General features: G+C 45.6%; 4 protein-coding genes across 6 annotated transcripts; 1 reads left to right on the top strand and 3 right to left on the bottom strand.

Annotated features, from left to right (window-relative positions):
- Positions 1-224: 224 nt before the first annotated feature.
- Positions 225-4,376, bottom strand: eif4ea (eukaryotic translation initiation factor 4ea). Of its 2 annotated transcripts, none has more exons than XM_061047620.1 (7): positions 4,238-4,376; positions 3,521-3,624; positions 3,129-3,224; positions 2,445-2,508; positions 2,085-2,198; positions 1,702-1,841; positions 225-1,018 (listed from the first exon to the last, which is right to left on the bottom strand). In XM_061047620.1, the coding sequence occupies exons 1-7, from the start codon at positions 4,253-4,255 to the stop codon at positions 904-906; spliced, it is 651 nt and encodes a 216-aa protein (XP_060903603.1). In that variant the 5' UTR covers positions 4,256-4,376; the 3' UTR covers positions 225-903. The 2 variants fall into 2 exon arrangements, with proteins under 2 accessions (XP_060903603.1, XP_060903604.1); XM_061047621.1 differs by lacking the exon at positions 4,238-4,376 and adding an exon at positions 4,131-4,236.
- A 1,111-nt stretch (positions 4,377-5,487) lies between these two features.
- adh5 (alcohol dehydrogenase 5) lies at positions 5,488-11,351 on the bottom strand. Its single transcript, XM_061047609.1, has 9 exons — positions 11,250-11,351; positions 9,699-9,800; positions 9,214-9,355; positions 9,038-9,125; positions 8,631-8,850; positions 7,407-7,667; positions 7,148-7,283; positions 6,077-6,215; positions 5,488-5,695 (listed from the first exon to the last, which is right to left on the bottom strand). Exons 1-9 carry the CDS (start codon positions 11,265-11,267, stop codon positions 5,671-5,673), a joined length of 1,131 nt encoding a protein of 376 aa, XP_060903592.1. The 5' UTR covers positions 11,268-11,351; the 3' UTR covers positions 5,488-5,670.
- Positions 11,352-12,908: 1,557 nt separating this feature from the next.
- On the bottom strand, positions 12,909-15,211 carry gar1 (GAR1 homolog, ribonucleoprotein). 2 transcript variants are annotated; one of them, XM_061047617.1, is made up of 6 exons: positions 14,996-15,211; positions 13,860-14,014; positions 13,686-13,745; positions 13,480-13,591; positions 13,107-13,256; positions 12,909-13,025 (listed from the first exon to the last, which is right to left on the bottom strand). In XM_061047617.1, the coding sequence occupies exons 1-6, from the start codon at positions 15,186-15,188 to the stop codon at positions 13,015-13,017; spliced, it is 681 nt and encodes a 226-aa protein (XP_060903600.1). In that variant the 5' UTR covers positions 15,189-15,211; the 3' UTR covers positions 12,909-13,014. The 2 variants fall into 2 exon arrangements, with proteins under 2 accessions (XP_060903600.1, XP_060903599.1); XM_061047616.1 differs by having other exon boundaries at positions 13,107-13,148; positions 14,996-15,196.
- A 489-nt stretch (positions 15,212-15,700) lies between these two features.
- Positions 15,701-20,096, top strand: LOC132981642 (alcohol dehydrogenase class-3-like). Its single transcript, XM_061047608.1, has 9 exons — positions 15,701-15,907; positions 16,141-16,242; positions 16,443-16,593; positions 16,690-16,777; positions 16,877-17,096; positions 18,249-18,509; positions 18,781-18,913; positions 19,199-19,337; positions 19,939-20,096. The coding sequence occupies exons 1-9, from the start codon at positions 15,890-15,892 to the stop codon at positions 19,964-19,966; spliced, it is 1,140 nt and encodes a 379-aa protein (XP_060903591.1). The 5' UTR covers positions 15,701-15,889; the 3' UTR covers positions 19,967-20,096.
- The last annotated feature ends 394 nt before the right edge of the window (positions 20,097-20,490 follow it).

The raw sequence follows: 20,490 nt of genomic DNA, 5'->3' as shown, positions 1-20,490 counted from the left end.
CTTTCCAAAAATATACAATGATAAAAAAATCATGTTCCTACTGACATCGTCTGAGTCCAGAGATGCAGGTGTCAGGGAGAAGTCAGCTGACAGGTACGAGCCGTGTAGTGTCACATACAGATGTCGTTCAAGTGCAAAATACGAGGTGCGATATTTGATTAGCGTAGCACCAAACGTCGAGCAAAGAGGCGACCGGAGGATCTCGTTCTGCCATTACTAAATGATACTCGTCTTGAATGTAGCACCAGCTGCTCTAACAGGAACGCAGGAGGTTTTAAATGGTTAGTCTAACTGAGAGACGGCAGCACCGACATGTCAAAGGATTTTAAATGTGCACGTTCAGGTTGAATTTCTTTGATCTGATTTCACAATAACTCGGAGGAAGTCCGCTGTGTTACTGTTTGTGATGAATCTTCACACGTATGAAACTAAACGCTACGGGTCGTAACCCGAGGTGTCGTGTCTTTGACTCAGTTTGATCCTCTTCCTCTTTTCATTTTTTTTTTAAATTAAACGCTTCACACTGAGGGACGGAGAAAAAGAACAAAGTCTCCATAAATATATTCAAGCGCAGCTGAAATCAAATCTCGACATCAGAATCCTTTTTTTTTTTTTTTTTTTTTTTTTACCCTTCTTCAGCCCGGCAACACAAACAACAACAACAACAACAACAACAACAACAACAACAAAAAGTGCTTCATGTGTAACGGCACAGAATCTCCCCTTAATGGTAAACAAAGGCTTTGGTAACGTGGCAACAAAGACGGCGAGATGGAAGCTCCAGATGTGTCTCTGTGGACGAACGCGGCGGTCACATTCACGGAGAAGAAAAAACTAGAGAAGATTTAAACAGAAGAAGAAGATGAAGATGAAGATGATGATGATGATGGCGGTCGTCTGTCATCAGGCAACAAACTTGTTCTTGGTGGAGGAGCCGCTCTTGGTGGCCGTGTCTGCATGTGACTGGTACCCGATGACCACTTTTGGCGGGACTCCTAATCTGTCTTTGTACACTCGCCTACAGAGGGCGAGAGAAACACAAACAGTAAATACAAACCACTTTCACTTTCAGTCGTTTAATGACGCTCTCAGTTCTTATTACAAAAAACATTCATTTAAACCCAGGGGTGAAAGGTCACATCCCAACTGCAATGAGCCGTTTGAATTCATAATATAAACTCAATGGCCCCGTGTCCACATGGCGGTTTTTTTTCGGGCAGAAAAGCGCATAAATCCGCCCGTCTGCGTCGCCCCTCAGTGGCTTCAAGGTTTGGCTCAGCCGCTACAATAACACGTGGGTCTACTATCCCGCTGTTAAGCTGAAGTGGTCACTATTGAGGGGCGAGTACTTTTCTGAACGCTAACCACATTTACCTTTACATGAGTCCACACGTAGGCGGTTATTTTTTCCTCCTGCGTTTAAAAAAATAATAAAAATCTTGGTTACGTCCGCCATCGCACTAATCTCATGTCAACAGAAGTGACAGCGTCGCACGATGACATCACACGGAGGAGAAGCCGGCGCACAGCGTGACATTACAAGAACAAAACTCTGTTTTCCCGTCTACACAGAAACACCTTCAACAAAAATGCCCGCCGACACGTGGTCGAGGCGTTAAATTCAGTAATGACTCCGCCCTCTAAAATGTCTTCAAGCGATCTGGACTCTTAATGTTTTTCATGACAGAGTCTTGAGCTCACCCGATGTGTGTGATGGCCTCTTTGTTCTCGAAGTCCGTGGTCCATACCGCTATCTTATCTCCTTTGGCCCGGACGTTGATGACGGCGCCACACACGTCGTCACTGGAGTCATCAAAGGCTTCGCCCACGAGGCACAGGAGCTGCAGGAGAAACAAACGGCTCGTTATTCCAACGGGCCTCTCTCACAGCAGACATTCAGAGCGTTCACGGGAGGGCGAGCACAGGCGGCATCGATGACGCCAACGATGGCTCGGTGTGTTCGGGGCGTCACAGCGAGCGTCGACAATCAGACGCCACTTTAAATACCAGGATGGTTAAACCAGAGCAGCTAAATGGAATGCAGCCATCGTTCACACCTTACACCTCATCTGGACCGAACGTACCGTCTCCAACCAGAACCGGTCCAGGTCCGCTCTGCGTTGCTGCTTGGAGAGCGTTATCAGCCAGCGGCCACCTCGTCGATTGCGGTCATCCTCCCACATGGGTTCGATGCCATCCTGCACAAAAACACAGTTCAGAGCTAGAAACAGCAGAAGCATCATTTTCATGATTTGGGCTCATTTATTGTGGAGCTGGAGATTTCAGATCCAGGGTTCAAGTTTCACTCTGGATTAGAGGGTCAGAGGTCAGTCAAACTCAAACCACGGGACTTTAGGTCAAAAACAAACTCACATGAAATACAGACAATGACAAACTGACCACGCTGCACTGATAAATTCAGACGGTGATGACGGGACGCTCACCTTGAACAGCGAGTAGTCACAGCCAGACATCAGGTTACTGGACAGCTGAATGTGATTGTATAATCTGGAAAGAGCGGAGGATATGTCGCCTTAAGAATCTGAATTTGATACATCATCAACTGAAAATGCATCGAGGCTGCGAGTATAAAAAAGAGGTTAAAGTGACAGTTCTGTTCTTCGGAGGTGGCGTTGAATGGAGGTACGTGTCAATATTAGGGGTAATGACCACAGGAGACGATGGTCAGCGTGAACCCTTTAATGAGGAACCCTCCGGACTGCCAGCACCGGCGCTCTTTTCCAAATATCTGCAGATCGTATCTTGAACCCTCATCCTCCTCACGCAGTAAAAAGTAACGGAGCGGTGTCGGTCAAACAGTTTTTCTGCCTGGAAAAAACAACGCAGCTCCACCGACCTACAGCGAGGTGATCTGGCTCTACTACCACCCGACGCCCCTGTCGCCCAGCCTCCACCATCGGACCGTGTCGTCCCTACAACCACCGCCGTCCGTCCTGCTCCGACCTCCACCTCAGCGGACGAGGAAGAAGACAACGGCAACGAGAGGAACACAAAGGAGAACTAAAATAAAGACATTCTAAGAGTTCTTCTTGCTGTTGGAGGGAACGGGTCGATGTGTGATTCCACAGCCTTTAATGCACTGACGTGTGAAGCAGTTACAAACTTACGCCCAGAAATCTTCCACCGTGTCGAACTTGGAGATGAGGCGCAGGTTGGCTTGCCATGTTTTGCTTTTGTCGTTCTTGAAAAACCACAGAGCCCACCTGCCAATCAGAGCACAGTTACTTCAAACCATGTGATGTCTGACAGCCTTGTTTTTAATCATGCTGCTCATTAACAACTTGTTTCAAAAGGAGGAGATGCACGGACCTCAAAAAAAAAAAAACACACACCAGAGTATTTGGGATGAAATACACAAACTCACATCCAAGTTTCTTTTAAGACTCGTAGCTGATTAGAGGAAAAGGCGTACATGCAGCGAGCACTGATTCGCTTTTCAAGTTTTCTGTTAAAGCAGTTTAAACTTCTCGACTCCGTTGACAGAGAGAGGAAGTCTTACCTGTTTTGTAATGGATGCTTGATGTAAGCTTCAGGACTCAGAACCTTTTGAATCATCACCACACATTTTTCCTTTTCAGGATTTGTAGGAACCGAAGCCGACACCTGGGAAACAAAAGCAATACAAGAAGGAAAATAAAACTCATTTTTGTCCGCGTTTGAATTTGAGTCTTTGGCAGCTAACAAATTAATGTCCTGACCACGGGGCTGGGTGATAAATTTAATTTATCGATACATTTTATTTGGTGGTCTAGGAGGATTTACAGTAATGAGACTCTGAAATGCATTTTATAAAGTATTTTACAAAACTTCAGCTGCTCTGCTGTCATCACAAATCTGCCTGACGCTGTTTTCAAACACTTCCGCGAGGTGGGTGCCATCCTAGGCAGGGGTGCATTTCTCGGCGTTACACCGGTGTACCGAAAGACTCGGGTATCCTCCCCCTTTACTCCCAAACACACTGTTTATAACTTATTCCCTGCGCGTTTGCCACACTTCATTTATACACATCCAAACGAGGGTTAACGCTCAGGTGAACCTTAAATATCAATCAACTCCAGTAAGTTTTAGTGCAGAGGTCTGCTAACTTTTAGCTACCGACTTCAAGTTACCTGCCGAAGTTTACGGAGTCACTGAACTGTTTGTCTCCACCTGTGTCATTTGAGAAGTCGAGTTCAAACTTATTGTGTTAGTTAGCTGCCTGTTGCAGGACACTCACCAGCAGAGCGGTCGCCATCTTCAGGAACTCACAATAAGGGATTTTTTTTGGCGTTTGTTAAAATAGCTGATTGGACCATCTGGTACTCTCCATGACGCATGCGCAAGAAGATGGATTAAAAAGGTTCATGCTGGTCCAATGTGGGAGTGAGTGGGACACTGTGTACTTTCTTCAATTGTTCTAAAAAAAGAAAAAAGCATCATGCACAGATGAAGTTTTCCCAAAGTGGTTTTAAGGAGAAGTTAACTTTTACTTTGTAGTATGCATTTTTTTAATCTAGTTTTTAAATGGTGCACTAAATGCAGAGTATTTTTTTAAATAAATACCTGAACATCATCTCTAACTTTCTTTTGTGCATTCAAAATAACCATCTAGTGATGTGCTGGTGGCCTAGTGGTAAGTGTGTACCCCCATTTGCCCCATATACGAAGGCTATAGTCCTCCAAGCAGACAGCCCGGGTTCAAGTCTGACCTGTGGCTCCTTTCCCAAATGTTTATTTATTTATTTAAAATAGAGACTGTGCACATTGATGAGCATTCACGTGTAAATATGGCAGATTGTAGCCACTTTCCACTCTCTCTCTGTCCCCGATTTCTGACTCTATCCACCATCCTATCTCCCAAAAAGACAAGATTGAAATGGCAGGCATGTGGAATAAAGAGTTTTGACAGCAGGAGGAGATATCAGTCGATGCTCCAAAGCCGGTTTCAGGACAGAAGTCAAGACTTTTGTAGTCCAGTTGAAGGATCCCAGTCTTTAATGAATTCAGCTGATAGTGATGTCAGCGGGTTGCATGTTGTCTAGCTGACCAGGGGCGTGTCCAAACTTTTTTTTTTGACTGGGCCGAACCCAACTGGGACTCTTGACTTTTTTGCAGGGGGTGGCCTGAAGTGTGATGCGTGCACTAACCCTCAACACACAATCATATCTTCTTTACAACACAAGATAATGGCAACGATAGCTGAATGTTTTAATGACACAGACAGAAAATGTTACAATTTAAAGTACTTTCAAATGTGCATGCAAACTGCTGCACAGTGTAACAGTGCATCACTTTCCCAAACACCCGTTTTATCATCATTCAATGACAGCTGAGATCATCATGAGCCTTAGTTATGAATGTTGTGCTTTATAATGAGATGCTCGGACATGCACAGCTGATTGTTAACACTCTTCAGTCTGTAAGTATGAATGTGCTGCGTCTTCTAATCATTCAGCTAACGAGACACAAAAAGGACAAACAGGAGAGTGAACGCCAACGCAAACATTTTAATGACACTGTTTTTGTTTCAAACGTGTGCGGCGCCGTTACAAAATCGTCTTCTAACACTGAAAGAAAGCAACGCCGTCAAAACAAGTCGTAAGTGCTGCAGCTATGAGGGTTAGGCGGGTTCAAGGCCGAGTCGTGAAGGACGTCAACGTTTCAGGCGCTTCAGAAGGTCAGCACCGTGCGGATACTGCGGAAAAAAACACAAACAAACAGGATGAACACACACACACACACACACACACACACACACACACACACACACACACACACACACACACACACACACACACACACACACACACACACACACACACACACACACACACACACACACACACACACACACACACACACACACACACACACACACACACACACACACACACACACACACACACACACACACACACACACACACACACACACACACACACACACACACACACACACACACACACACACACACACACACACACACACACACACACACACACACACACACACACACACACACACACACACACACACACACACACACACACACACTTTATTAACCCCTTCATGTCACCTCTTTCCGGCGTGCATGAGGTCGAAGCCTTCATTGATCTTCTCGAAGGGCAGAGTGTGGGTCACAAACTCGTCCACCTTCAGCTTCTTGTTCATGTAGTCTTCCACCAGCTTAGGGACGCTCTCCACGCTCTTCCAGCCTGACAGTAAAGATCATCAAAAACAAGTCAGAGTTTCGACTTTAACGAGACATTTAGGAAGAACAGACGAGAACATATGAGCCGTTTTCACATCTGCACTCCTGAAAAATATCTCGATCATTTCAGGAGGACCGCCCCTTTAAATCCTCCTGATCTGGTCGTTCACACATGCTCCTCACCGCAGGAGACTAACGCTGCATTCATGTGGTGTCGGACAAATCGGAAAAACGAGATTCCGAGTTGTAAAATGCAAATGAACGCCTGCTCAAGTCAGAACATCAACTCGGAAACTCAGAAAAAAATCAGGTGCCCGACTTCCCGACTTGACGTCAGAATCGTCATCACATGGGGGGCAAAATATGTTTTTGTTAATGTCAACAATTTATTTTATTAATTCACATATTGCACATCAACTTCTTTTTTAAGATTTATTTTTGGGCCTTTAATGGAGAGATAGGACGGTGGATCGAGCTGGAAATCAGGGAGAGAGAGAGTAGGGTATGACATGCGGGAAAGGAGCCACAGGCCGGATTCGAACCTGGGTCACCCGTTTGGAGGACCACAGCCTCCATACATGGGGCACGCGCTCTAACCACTGTGCCACCAGCGCCCCGCACATCAACTTTTTGCTCAAATATAACAAATATAACTTTTAACAGTTACATTTCAGTGATCTTCTTCTTCGTAGCATCAACACTGTTGTTACATCATTCCGACTTTCTGAACTGAAATCACTGAAGTCGGAAGAACGACTTCCAAACACGGAGGTAAGGCGTGCTGTCTGTGGTTTCGGGTTAGAAAGAAAAGTTTGCTCCAGTGTAAACTCAGCATGAAGCTCTGAGTGTACGCTCAAACATTTAAATCTGGAAGGTGAGTATGACGCGCCACATGAAGCTCTGAACGCCTCTTTATTTAGAAACGCAGACGGTCACCTCCGAAGGCTGTGCCCCTCCACACGCGGCCCGTCACCAGCTGGAACGGTCGGGTGGAGATCTCCTGTCCAGCGCCGGCCACGCCGATGATGACGCTCTCACCCCAGCCTTTATGACACGCCTCCAGAGCAGCTCTCTGTGTTCACAACAACAACAACAACAACAACAACAACAACAACAACATGTGGATGAGAAGCTGAATCTGTTTTTAACACACGTTGAGTAAACTAAACTCGACCACGGCGTCGGCGTCTCTCACCATGATCTGCACGTTTCCGATGCACTCAAAAGAATAGTCCACTCCTCCGTCCGTCATCTCCACCAGAACCTCCTGGATGGGTTTGCTGTGCTCCTTGGGGTTCACGAACTCGGTGGCGCCGAACTCCTTCGCTTTCTCGAACTTGTCGGCGTTGATGTCCACGCCGATGATGCGGGTTGCCCCGGCGACCTTGCAGCCCATGATGACAGCCAGGCCGACGGCGCCGAGGCCGAACACGGCGCAGGTTGAACCGGGCTCAACCTGAGGGGGCACGAGGGAGAGCGGCAGCGTGACAATCATTCTGCACGCGGCGGGTGAGTATGAACTTTTAAAGCAGTTTAGCCGAGTCACGTTGAATTTTTACAAAGCGGGATTCTCGATTATGGAGAAAGTCTCGGGGGGCGAAGACGAGAACAAGAACATTTGAAGAGACAAAGCGGTCGGGTACATCGTCATGCTCTCTGTAAAAACACCAGAAATGTTTTAAACTCAATGAGACTCTAGGGTACAAATCATCTCTCTGAAAACAGAAATACTTAAAACAGACCCTCTTGGCGTCTTCACCCCCCAAAAAAAAACATCAAACCTGCATGATTAGCGAGGCTGACCCACTTCAGGGTGAAACATGACAAACAAACACAAAGCGTTCCTCTCTTCTCTTTGTGTCCTCTGGGTGAACTTGTTCTGCATAACGAGCTTTAAACAATTAAATGTGTCACAACTCTCCGACGGCGTTCTCTCGCTTCACAAAGAATCCCGCCCTCGTCGTTCTGCCTGAGGCCGCTTTTGTTTTCCAATCCTGACTGAGTTTGCTATTACAAAGAACCTTGAACCTTCACTTTTTCTAAAAGGAGCTGCTAAGGTCAAATTTCCACACAGTCCGTCAGCGCCTCGCTGCCTCTCTGGTCAATGCTCCCGTTTCCACAGCGAGCGCCACAGTCCGTCTGCAGAGCGAGCTAGCAGCACCACTACGCTCTGCTTCAAACACTCCGAGTCTGTTTTTCACGCTGCATGCACGCTTTCACGTAGTGTGTTGTGATCGCCTGGCAGACGGGTGGACTCAACTCTAACCATCACATGACACGTTTACTTTTAGTGCATCGACCAGTCAGTGATCTGTCGCTAACTCGTCACTGAACCGCGGCTGACTCACGGTGACATCATGCCCTCGCTTAAAAATCAAAACGCACCATCCCCGTGTAGCGTGGTCTTTGTTTCACTCACCTTGGCGGTGTTCAGAGCGGCACCATAACCGGTAGAAATGCCACATCCCAGGAGGCAGACTTTATCCAGAGGAGCCTTCTCGTTCACCTTGGCCAGAGAGATGTCTGCGACCACCGTGTACTCAGAGAAGGTGCTGGTGCCCATGAAGTGAAACACTGGCTTTCCCTTGCAAGTGAAGCGCGAGGTGTTGTCGGGGAGCAGACCCCGGCCCTGGGTTACCCTGAGAGGAGGAAGCACACAAAAAAAATGAAACATGGCTGCTTGGTGCTTTAATTCAGACGCTCAGAGTGAAGATGACTGCGCTTTGACTCGTTCGCCCCGGGGCGCCTGACGCTTTGACTTCAGATTCTGAGGATGCAAGTTCTGCCACAAAGAAAAAACACACTCGTGCAGCAGCTCCATCATACCTGATTTTCTGGCACAGGTTGGTTTTGGGATTCTTGCAGAACTTGCACTCCCCACACTGCGGCACATACAAGGGGACGACGGTATCACCTGGGGGAAAGACCATCAAATAAGACGTTGTTGTTCACAGAAGCTTTAAAAGTATGAACGTCAACAACGCGTCTGAAAGCTTTACTACCTGGCTTGAATTTGGTGACGCCCTCCCCGACGCTCTCCACTGTTCCAGCGCCCTCGTGGCCCAGGATGACGGGGAACAGTCCCTCGGGGTCACTCCCGCTCAGAGTGTACGCATCGGTATGACACACCCCCGTGGCAAAGATCTGAGAGGAGCAGAGTCACAGAAAGTTCAAATGAGACGTGATGCAAGAGATGCAAGAGCTGAGTGTAAAAGATGAGCTCTGAATCACCTCAACACGAGGCTCATTGAAATTTTAAAAAATCTACAGAAAACAAGTGTGTCTTCAAAGCTGTGAAGTTTGGGCCCCATGTGTTCTTCTTTCAGGGACGACTGATCAAAGACTGAACTGTTATCCCATGACCACATGAGAGTCTGCAGCGCCGTCTGACGGTTAGAAGTGTGTGAGTCAGGACTCTTCTCCATTTGCATTCACGTCAGGGTGAGAAGACAAGAAACAAAAAAAGGCTTGTGTCGGTTTGTTGTACCTTGATGCGGACTTCATGGGCGTTGGGCGGGGCGACCTCCACCTCTTCAATGGAGAGAGGCTTCCCAGCCTCCCAGGCAACAGCTGCCCTGCACTTGATCACCTGACGACAAAAAAAAAAACAGTGTTTGTGTTAACATCAATGAACTGACCAGGGGCCCTGTTAGAAATCTTCTTGGCCACCACAAAATCCTCAACTATGATTGGTTATCAGCTTTGTCAGAGGTGGGACTGACATGTTGAAATTGTAATTTAAATTGTGTATAAATACTTTGCACATCTCTTTCATAAGATGGACACAAAGGAAAGAAACAAGTCCAACAAAAATGTGAAAGCAATCCTTCAAACTCGTCGACAGTTTACAGGAGTTTTTGGTGTGACTTTGGACATCCATCTTTTTGACTTCTTAAAGAATGAAGCTAAGAAGATTTAGGTGTTGCCATTTTTTCTTGTTACATTAAAGGTCCAGTCAGTGAGATGTGTAGAGAGTGAGATGATAAAGGTATCTTACTATCTGATCATTAAGGAAACATGTTGAAGTGCTGGCTTCTCTGACAACAATGCAGCAGCCAGTATGTCCTCCTTCTAACTTTAGATTCTGCTCCTGAATGCTCTGGATTTGTTTGGACCAGAGAAGGTAGGCGCTTTTAAGACACGCCCCCACACGGCCGTTTTGGACGCCCCTCGGTTTGTCAGATATGAGAGCAGTTATCAGGTCAACAGGTGTTGCAGCGATGGAAGCGGGCAAGAGAAGTGGTTCAGATAGAAGTGATTGTACCCGACCTAAAAAGCCTCTGCATGTTTCTAATAAGCTCCACCAAACAAAACTTAAACGAGCTTTTTTTTAACTCCCTACTGCCCCAGAAGACCTCTGGCTTAAGCCTGCCCACCGTGCCTGGGTCAAGGCCGAGGTCAAAGGGCGATCGAGCTTTTTCTGGGACCTCGGCTCTGGAACAGCCTCTCACTCTCTCTCCGTTCAGATGACTTTACCAGAGCTGTGCATGTTTCATTGTTTTCACCTTCAGCTCTTATATCGTGTTTGTGTTTTTACTGCATGTCTGAATGTTTCTGTGTCTGCAACTGTCATTGTCTCTTTAAATTCTCCTGCAAAGTGCTCTACATGTGAAGTATTATTACCAGCATCCGCTACCATCCATGCCATAGTTGCATTATGGAGTTGCACTTTGAACTCTACCTAAGATCGTGCAAAGACCTCTGAGATTTCCAGCACTTCAGCTTATGGATTAACGACCTGCTTTATCTCAAATAAGATTATGTTTCATTTTCAGTAGAAAACTTGAAAATCTAAAAACACATTTCCCTGGAGGCGCTTTGCAGAAACTTTGTAATCCCAGCTGCAGCCGACCAGTGTCAGAGATACTCGTTCAGTAACCGATCAGTGATTCTATGTTCTTGTTCATTCAACGGAAGTGACTGTGTGCACACGTGAGCAGGAACAAAGCTATTTCATGCAGGTAAAAACAAAAGAAACTCACGCCACCTTTACAAAGAATGAATCATGCATTCAAGATGTTTCTAGAAATGTACTCACTTTTCCAGCTGTCTCCATATTCGTTCCTCAGGCACGAGACGAACAGGAGGTGCGCGGCCGTAAAGGAGTAACCACGCGGACCAATCAGGAACGAGGAATTATAGGCTACGCGTGACGTAAGCACGTCGGAGAAAAATAATAGTTTGTTTTCTATGAACTCAGAGCTGGAGTACAAGTTTATAATATTTTATTTATAATTTAGAATATTTTATTTTACTAATATTTACAGTCTATGAGTACAACGGAGGATTAGGGCCACGTAAAAAAAAAAATAATAATAATAATTTCGAGATTAAACTCGTAAATTTATGACTTTAATCTCGTAAATGTATTTATTTATTTATTTTTTAACGTGGCCCTAATCCTCCGTCTTACTGGAGGTCTGAATTTACGTACAAATAAAGATCTAACCTGCTGTTTCTTAGTTGATATAAAAACCTGAGTATAAAAGTGATGATGATCGTAAGTTGACTAAATGAACCTCCTCCTTTCGCTTTAATAATAATATGTGATTTGTGTATGAGAGGTGGAAAATGCCCCAAATATCAGGTGGGAAAAGTCGGGATCTTATCCTCTAGATATATAATCCCAAACAAACCTCCAGAAGTCTGTTTTGAACTTCTTCATCGATTTTAAAAAACCTCAAACAGGATCTGTAAAAGACGATAAAAAGAACTGGATTTCACCTTTACCTGCAGCTCCTTCTGAGGACTAACAAGTGAAACATCACGACACCTGTTTCCTCTACCGGAAACCTTTGGATGATTATATTCGTTGTAAATCTCTTACAAACTTTTAATTGGATAATTACTGGGAACGTCAGGAGAGGGACTAAAGCAACAAGAAACCACCGCCCCACCAACCAACCGGGACTAAATTCCACACAATGGAGACTTGGGCATTTTCATCCTGCAGCTCGTTGGCTGTGCAGTACCCTCCCCAGACCACCTGAGGGCGCCACAGCCTGTTAAGAGTTTTAAAAAAGCACACTTTCCTTTACTTGTTTATATGCAGATTTGTTATTTTTTAAATCTTCTCTTCTTGCTTTTATTCTCATCGTTCTACATTCTTCTTCTTGTCCTTCAACAATCCTTACCTTCAAACCTCAAACTGTTTGTTTCCAATCCTGACGTCGTCTCGTCTCTCTGCTCGCTCTGTTCTTACTCTCTGGATGAAAGCGTCTGCAAATGATTGTGAGAAACGTGTGACTGAGCACACCCGTTTGGTTTTCTGATTCAGAGACTTAAAGCAAAGAAGACGACACTTACAAAGCACCTTTTAATCAAGGCCTTCAACACAAAATGTACAATGTTCTGCGTAAGATTTTACAAAGTATGGATATTTAAAATGTTTTCAAAGAACAGCACAAAAAGGGGACGAGAGAAAAGTCTTCCTTTTAACCGAGACATTGAACACATCGCGATGCATTCAAACGAATGTCACAGCCGAACAGTTGGACACACAATGGAATAAAGGATAATGACGCACGCCATGTTCACGTCGAGATCCTCGCTGTCCGGCTGAAAAGGTCCGCATGATGTCACACACACGCACGCACGCACGCGCGAGAACCTTTAAATCAAAACAATGAAGATCCATCAAAACGTTTGAGGCCGGTACAAAAAAATAAAACAATAAAGTTCATTCAAGTCCTGAAAAAGAAGAGGCGACGTCCATATTCTGAGTTCAGCAGCGGCGCCGTTTGGGCCTTTTCCTTGTAGAGCAGGAAGTGAGACGACCACACGGTGAGACGCCCGCTGTGCGTTCAATACCCGCCTGTCAGGAAGTCAAGAGAACAAACATGTAGCTCCACAGCACAAGAAAACAAACATGTCAGAGACTGAAAGAAAGACTCACCTCTGAATCCACGTCCTCCTCCTCCTCTCGCTCGGAATCCTCCTCCTCCGCCACGCCCGCCTCCACCTCGACCGCCTCCAAATCCACCGCGACCGCCACCTCCGAAGCCTCCTCCACGCCCGCCACCACCTCTGCCACCCCGGAACCCACCTGGAAACAAAAACAGAGGAATAATGATCAACACTCGTTAACAGTTTGTGCTGAAAGTACTGTGGCTCAGTGGTAGAGTCGGTCATCTCTCAACCGGTAGGTCGGGGGTTCGATCCCCAGCTCCCAAGTTGCTCCCACTGCTTCATCAGTGGTGTATGAATGGATGAGTTACTTCTTCATCATCAGGGTGTTAATGTGTAGGTGTTCACTTTTATTTCCTTACCTCCACGACCGCCACCTCTTCCGCCTCGGCCTCCTCTGGGCGGACCCTTCTCACCTGGCGGCCTTGGGAGGAACCTCTGCAGGGGGAGGAGCTTCATTGGATCGATATAGAACTAAAAGAAGAAAAAAAAGGCCGCAGCACGTTATTCTAAAGTTCTCCGCAGACAGGAAGTTAAATCACTTTTCAAATCATGCATCCTTCTGTACCTTCTGCATCTTCTTAAAGGAGGACGCCTTCATGTTGTCAGACAGTTTGACTGAAAAGTACTGAAGAGACAAGTGAAGGAATAAACACGGTGAGTAACTGAGACAGATGTTTCATCCCGAGAGGTCGACCTCGTTAAGCCTTCACAATAAACACAAGAACGTGAGAAAGGATACGAAGTCTCGCAGCTGGCCGAATATCTCGTCCACCTTCCCGATCTGCTCTTTGTTTTCCAAGTAAACGGGGGCGTTGAAGTAGGGCACTTTGTTCTCCTCCGTCGTACACTTGCACACGATGTCGTCTTCACATGGATGCACGAACTCGCCCAGTGCTGCAGGGTGGAGAAAACAGGAAGTTGACACGCCGACTTGTACCAGACCGTCCCACTGCACCCTGTTTGTCTCAGCTCTTTGACCCTCCCTCCCTCCTTCCCTCCTCATCTCTTCACCTTGTTTGTCTTATTCTAGGCTCGGTCTGGACCGTGGGCAGCATTGTGCTCGAGCCGGATCCTCCACCCTGAGCCCCCCTCTACCCTGCAGTCAGTCCGTCCTCCCAGACAACATCCTCTTCCATCATCATATTTACCTCAACATGTGTTCACCTGTCTCATCACTGATGTGCTCCATCATTAAATATCTCAAACACAGATTACTGAGGTGTTTAAAAAGAGTTCTAACATCTACCTGAGGGCTCTGCGGTCGGCTTCTTGAACCGCCGAGCAGAAACGTGCCATGAAAACATACAAATGTCACGCACGCAGGACGCCAAAGAGTCCAATGTGAGCAGGTTAATGAGGACTCTGTTGCTTCATCGGCCACTTCCAGGTTTTTCTCTTTACATAGTGTCTTACCTGAGGAGACCCCCCCCTCCCCCTGCCCCCCGTGAGGATCTGCACTCTGTTTGTAAATTCTTCACAGTGCTTCTTTAAAAAAAAAAAAGAGTTCTGCATCATAATCCAAGAGACTCAACAAACTACAACATGTCCACAATTCTGCTGCTTGCCTTGTTCACACACACTCCTGCACCCTTGGCCATGCACCCCCCCCGCCGCCTTTCATAGCCTCTGCTTGCTCCCCCCAGCACATCCTCTCCAAACTCCTTATAATCACCGACAAAGCCCTGCACATCCCGGCTCCCCGAATGACTTTGTGATTTTGTTTTTGTGAATTAAAAAAAAAATGTTTTCTCAAGATTTGTTTCAGTGTTTCACACTTTTTCATTGTGGTTTGAACTTCCCGGCCACCGTACCCAGCAGCATGTATGAGTAAACCACCTCATAGCAAACATTAACCCCACTGTTTTTTGTCCTTACCAACAACATATTCTGGAGGACCGTAGTCTTGCTGTCTGTTGAAGCCCCCTCTGCCTCCACCTCGTCCAAACCCTCCTCCACCTCCTCCTCTGTATCCTCCACCTCCCCTTCCTCCTCCACCTCGGTTAAATCCTCCTCCACCTCCTCCTCTGTATCCTCCACCACCTCGTCCACCTCCTCCTCTGAAAGACATGCTGGCTCCTGGTCTTCTGTGATGAACACGAGGGGGGGGGGGGGGGGAACAAACAAAAACAAGTCAAGAGGACAAATTAAACACGTTTCTTATGTTTGTTTAGACGCAACAATCACGTACTGACGTCACAAAGACACACGGTGGATTAAAAGAATCGCTTTTTAACGTTTAAAGCCCGTCGATTTTGCAGAACTACAAAAGCTAACATGCTAGCTCCAGTCAGTCATCCAAACTACAAAACTATTCCACATTTCCTCAACAAAAAAAAACCACCCGCAACATGTTTCATATTCACTCTATCTGTAAACAACGTTCACTAAACGATCCACACACACCAACAGAGAAGAATTACTTTTACGTGTTCTTGGTCCTCTGCTAGCTGCTGCGAGCGGCTCCCATGCGACGACAACACGTGTGATCAAGCTGCCGTAAAGGTGCTCACCAGTGTGAGGGGGGGGGGGGAGTGTCGTAAAACCCTGAACCACGCGCTTCATAGTATTTAAAGGAACAGACGGTTTTTAATCGAGATTACTCACGGAGACAGAGGAGGAGAGCTCAGTCAGAGTGCATTTATAGACTGCAGTTTCTGTTTCCTTTTACACTAAACTGTGACTCTGTGATGTGCACACGTTTGGCTATTACGGTAAAGAAATCATTCTTGAAGAAAATCTGAATTTAGGACATTTAATCTGGAGACAAACATGTCAACAGCTGGTCAGGTAAGAAACAAACTTCACCTCCATAATATTCACTGTTTGCTTTTTCAGTTATGCCATGATATGAACTGAATCTATTGCTGCTTTGACTAACTTTTATTGTCTTTCATCTCCATTTAATTCGTCTTTTCCTGTAAAACAACATTCTTACCCCCTTTGCATTTATATTCTATAATTGCAAGCACCTCTACAAACACACTGTGACTCACAAACACACATTTTTGTCTCCCTTCCAGGTTATTAAATGCAAGGCAGCTGTTGCACGGCAGCCTGGGAAGCCCCTGACCATTGAGGATGTGGAGGTTGCTCCACCGAAGGCAAATGAAGTCAGAATAAAGGTCAGCTGCTTATCACATGTTTGTGAGCAATGCAGAAAAATATGAGTGTATCATTTCCACATGTATCTGTAAACCATGCTGCACGCTTCCCTGTGGTAACAGCTGTTAACCTTGATGATGCTGATAGAAAAGATGCCACTTCCTCTGTCTGTTAGTGTCCTTTGTCGTTAACAAACTGTCGCGTGGACTTGTCTGTGCAGGTTGTTGCCACAGGTGTGTGCCGCTCAGACTGGGAACACCTGTATGAGACGGAGAAGGGGGTGAGGTTCAGACCTTTCCCGCTGGTGCTCGGCCACGAAGCAGCAGGGATCGTGGAGAGCATCGGGCCAGGAGTGACCGCCTTCTCTCCGGGTACATTTGGAAGCTCACAAAGAAAATGAGCTCGTGTTTACTTTGTATTTTTCCCCCTGACTGAAGAAGCATTTCTGCCGTTTGTTTGTTTTGCAGGGGATCAAGTTATTCCTCTTTTCCTGCCACAGTGTCAGGAATGTGATCGATGTCAGAGTCTTAAAACAAACCACTGCAGGAAGAACTGGTGCGTCCATCACTTCTATGCACGCACATACACTCACCTTTACACTTCAGCTTCAGTGCTTTATAACTATGTGTGTCCTTTCTGTGTGTTTTTTTTTAGGGCAAACACTCAAGCCGGTGTAATGGCAGACGGCACGAGCAGGATAAGTTGCCAGGATCAACAGGTGTTTCAGTTTCTAGGAGTCAGTTCGTTCTCTCAGTACACTGTAGTCCCTGATAGCTCGCTCACAAAGATAAGAAGTGATGCACCGCTGGATAAGGTGTGTCTGCTCGGCTGTGGCGTCTCCACGGGTTACGGTGCTGCTCTTAAAACCGGCAAGGTAAGAGACAAAGGTGAAGAGTATGCTTTGTTCTTAAGAGGGATAATAAGATGTGACACAGTTTAAAAACATTTGAGATTAGAGTTGCTATCTAAAGGGGAAAAAAGTGTTTTTGTATTTGTACTGCCGCCAGCCGTGTTTCCTGTACATGACTGGATTTTAGAGATTCCTCTCCCCACTCGATGCAGATCACACAGGAGACAAACAGGCTGTTTAGGAAACCTCCTACTGTACTGTAAGTTTGTACTGATATGTCCAAAATGCAGCGACAGTGTCTGACCTTTTTCATTAATGTCAATAAAACAGTCTAGAGCTTCCCCCTCTGTCTACTGGGGATGTAACGATGCACTCAACTCACGATAAGACTCTCAAGATTTATTTTACAAAATGAGACAGAAAAAGGTTTTTTATGTAAACACCTTGTAATCTCTTTGGCTCCTGCACTCGTTTGGGGCGAGCGAGGCTGCTTATCAGTGTGGTTTGGCCTTTTAATGGGTTTTTTTCACGACAAGGGGAGGTGACTTGAGCTTCTCGTTGTGGTGTCGATTAAATGCTGCATCATGTTGGTTGTGCTATTTGTGTGCTTCCCCGTCTTCTTTCCCACCTCTTTCATTTTCTGACTTGGGGAAGCCAAAATGTTTCCACACCTCCGATTTAAAAGACGATGGTGCATCCTCAGACTGTAGAGTTATCCAAATTAGTACAACATTTTGGGAAACTGTGGATCTCATAGGGCTGGGAAATATATCGAGTTTTTAAGATATATTGATATATTTTCAAACAAGATGTAGGGTAATAGGGATATAGGGCCTTTGCGGTCAAGGCCCCTCGCCTGTGGAACAGCCTTCCTCCCTCAGTCAGGTCTGCCCCCTCTGTGGAGGCCTTTGAGTCCTAGTTAGGTTGCACATAATTCTTTCAAATGTACTTCTATCAAATGTCTTTTATTATCTAATTATATTGTTAGTATTCTGTTTGCATGTGTGTAGGTAAACTTGTATGTGTGAGTTTTGCCTTGTTATTTTTAAATCTGTATTGCTCTCTTGTTTCATGTACAGCACTTTGCTCAGCTGTTGATGTTTTTAAATGTGCTTTATAAATAAATGTGATTGATCTCATCAGGTGTTGTTGTTGGTTACATTCTTTTTGCTCCAGGTGGAGAAAGATTCCACGTGTGCCGTGTTTGGGCTCGGCACTGTTGGACTGGCCGCCGTCATGGGCTGCAAGGCTGCGGGGGCGAGAAGAATCATCGGGATTGACATCAACCCCGCCAAGTTTGAGAAAGCCGTGACGCTCGGAGCGACTGACTGCGTCAACCCCACAGATCATAATAAACCCATCCAGGAGGTGGTGCTGGAGATGACCATGGGAGGGGTGGACTTTGCTCTGGAGTGTCATGGAAGTCCATCTGTCATGGTTTGTGTCTCGCTCGTGTTCAGAATCATAGACATTTGTTTACTTTAACTCAAGCAAAGTTAACTTGTGACAGGAATAGTACAGCTTGACCACGAGGCTCCACACTGACTCGCGGTTGATGAAAAAGAGCTTTCATCATAACTTCAACAAAAAAAACAAAATAGTCACTCAATTACACAACTCTTCATTGTGCAACTGACATGTTTCAACACTCATGGGATTCTATGAGTTTGTACATTTTAGAATAAGCGGTATTTTTGATTTGTCCCAGACCGCAGCTCTTGAGTCTACAGCAGATGCGTGGGGTCTGTGTGTCATCGCTGGCTGGAATGAGACAGAAACGATGAGCGTCAAGGTGGAAAAGATCCTGATGGGACGCACCTTGAAGGGGACTTATTTTGGAGGTGAACTTTAACATGTTATCGTGCTCTTTATAATACTTCAATACAAGTGAAAATACACTCCAAAGTGTCAGAGGTTAAAGGTCAATCAGTGAGATGTGTAATGACCCCTGTCATTTTCAATTGAAGAGGAGTCGACACAGGGGCTTTGAATGCTTTAGAACAAAAATCAACATCCTAAGAGTTTGTAGGAGTCATTTTTCTGTGTCACGATTAATCTAACTGTTTGTGTGTCTTTTCCTTTAGGGGTTTATTAATGTCTGTTTTGTGCGTCATCCTCTCCTCAAGGTTGGAAGAGTGTGCAGGATGTACCTAAACTAGTGGACGAGTACATGGCCAACAAGCTGCAGCTGGACGAGTTTATCACACACAAACTCCCACTCAATCAAATCAATAAGGCCTTTGACCTGTTGAGCAGCGGGAACAGGTAAGGCCTGACTTATCAGGGTTACTAGATCTGTTTGGGATTATTTCGACGCATCATTTGGGGGCAAGGAGTTGGTCATTGCTGAGTGTAACGTTACATGTGTGGGGTTTGATTAAAGTATGAATCACCCACCTGTTCCTCATGTGATGATGACGACTCCTTGTAGAAGTCCAGACGCCCTTTTCAGGAAGCGGGTCCAGTTCAAACCCGTCAGTTACCCTGAAACAAGGGGAACTCTGGGTTTTACATTTTAGAAAGGCGGGTCTCTCAAACCCGAAGGGGTAACTTAGCCCGTTCTAGAAAGAGAGGTAGCATCAGCTCTGGGTCAGTTACTACGGTAACCGAGTCTGTGAACTTAACCTGGTCAGGAGCAGGTTTTACTTTAATGAACCCCGAGTTTCTCTCCGTCTCCTCCCCCTCACGGAGCCAGAAACATAGTTTCATTTACTCATTCATTCAGTCCGTATCATGTGTGTGTTAGTGGAGATAATAAATAAACTAACTAATGTTTATCTTAATGTTCAAATGATTTACTTCACTATCTGTTCATCAAATTATATCCTAACCTTTGTTTCTTCTTTTCCCATGTTTTTGTTCGTAGCATCTGCACTGTGATCAGCCTGTGGTGAAGGAAGAGTCTCCCCTTAAAGTATCATGTGTTTGTAATTAAATTATGCATAAAACTCTGTAGGGTTTTTAGTCTGGACATTTTTCAAAGAGCACCTGGCTGCAGGCTCAGCGGACCTCCATAAGCACATACGCAGAAGGAAGTTGGACCTCTGTTTCGAGCATGTGCAAGAAGAATCTCATCTGTTATCAGGAAGTCAAGTGTTTACCAGATCTTATTTGGTATTTCTTGGCAGCTAAAATTAGAGCAGCTGTTTTCTATCTTGTTAAGACTATCCCCATCATGAGTGTAATGGAATCTACAAACAATTGCAATCCCTATAAATTTCTATGATGTACTATGCAGAGAGGAAAAAAGTTAATCCAACAAACAAAAAATGATTTCCCAGAGGAACACATTAATGGTACGGTACAGCTCTTGCACATCTGGGGAGGGAAAACCAGCTGTCTCATTTTACAAGCACATTACTCCAGCTAGTTTGCATCACTTCAACCCAATTATCCCTGACACATGCATTACATGTGG

This window comes from Labrus mixtus, chromosome 10 (genome assembly GCF_963584025.1).
Source record: "Labrus mixtus chromosome 10, fLabMix1.1, whole genome shotgun sequence".
Taxonomy (NCBI): domain Eukaryota; kingdom Metazoa; phylum Chordata; class Actinopteri; order Labriformes; family Labridae; genus Labrus; species Labrus mixtus.
This window is presented reverse-complemented; position numbering and strand designations above follow the sequence as displayed.

Bases quoted from the DNA above. Each gene is read 5' to 3' on its own strand.
- gar1 (XM_061047617.1), bottom strand. From the start codon at position 15,188: ATGTCTTTCAGAGGAGGAGGTGGACGAGGTGGTGGAGGATACAGAGGA. The intron at 14,015-14,995 runs GTAAGGACAAAA...TCCACCCTGCAG, and splicing joins TCCTCCAGAATATGTTGTTG to CACTGGGCGAGTTCGTGCAT. The intron at 13,257-13,479 runs GTAAGGAAATAA...TTTTGTTTCCAG, and splicing joins AAGAGGTGGCGGTCGTGGAG to GTGGGTTCCGGGGTGGCAGA.
- eif4ea (XM_061047620.1), bottom strand. The intron at 2,199-2,444 runs GTGAGCGTCCCG...GTTTTTGTGCAG, and splicing joins GTGACTACTCGCTGTTCAAG to GATGGCATCGAACCCATGTG. The intron at 1,842-2,084 runs GTACGTTCGGTC...TTTCTCCTGCAG, and splicing joins ACCGGTTCTGGTTGGAGACG to CTCCTGTGCCTCGTGGGCGA.
- LOC132981642 (XM_061047608.1), top strand. The intron at 16,243-16,442 runs GTCAGCTGCTTA...TTGTCTGTGCAG, and splicing joins CAAATGAAGTCAGAATAAAG to GTTGTTGCCACAGGTGTGTG. The intron at 19,338-19,938 runs GTAAGGCCTGAC...TTTTGTTCGTAG, and splicing joins CTGTTGAGCAGCGGGAACAG to CATCTGCACTGTGATCAGCC.
- adh5 (XM_061047609.1), bottom strand. The intron at 9,356-9,698 runs GTACAACAAACC...TGCTCCTCTCAG, and splicing joins CCCATGAAGTCCGCATCAAG to ATCTTTGCCACGGGGGTGTG. The intron at 9,126-9,213 runs GTAGTAAAGCTT...TCTTTCCCCCAG, and splicing joins CGTCACCAAATTCAAGCCAG to GTGATACCGTCGTCCCCTTG.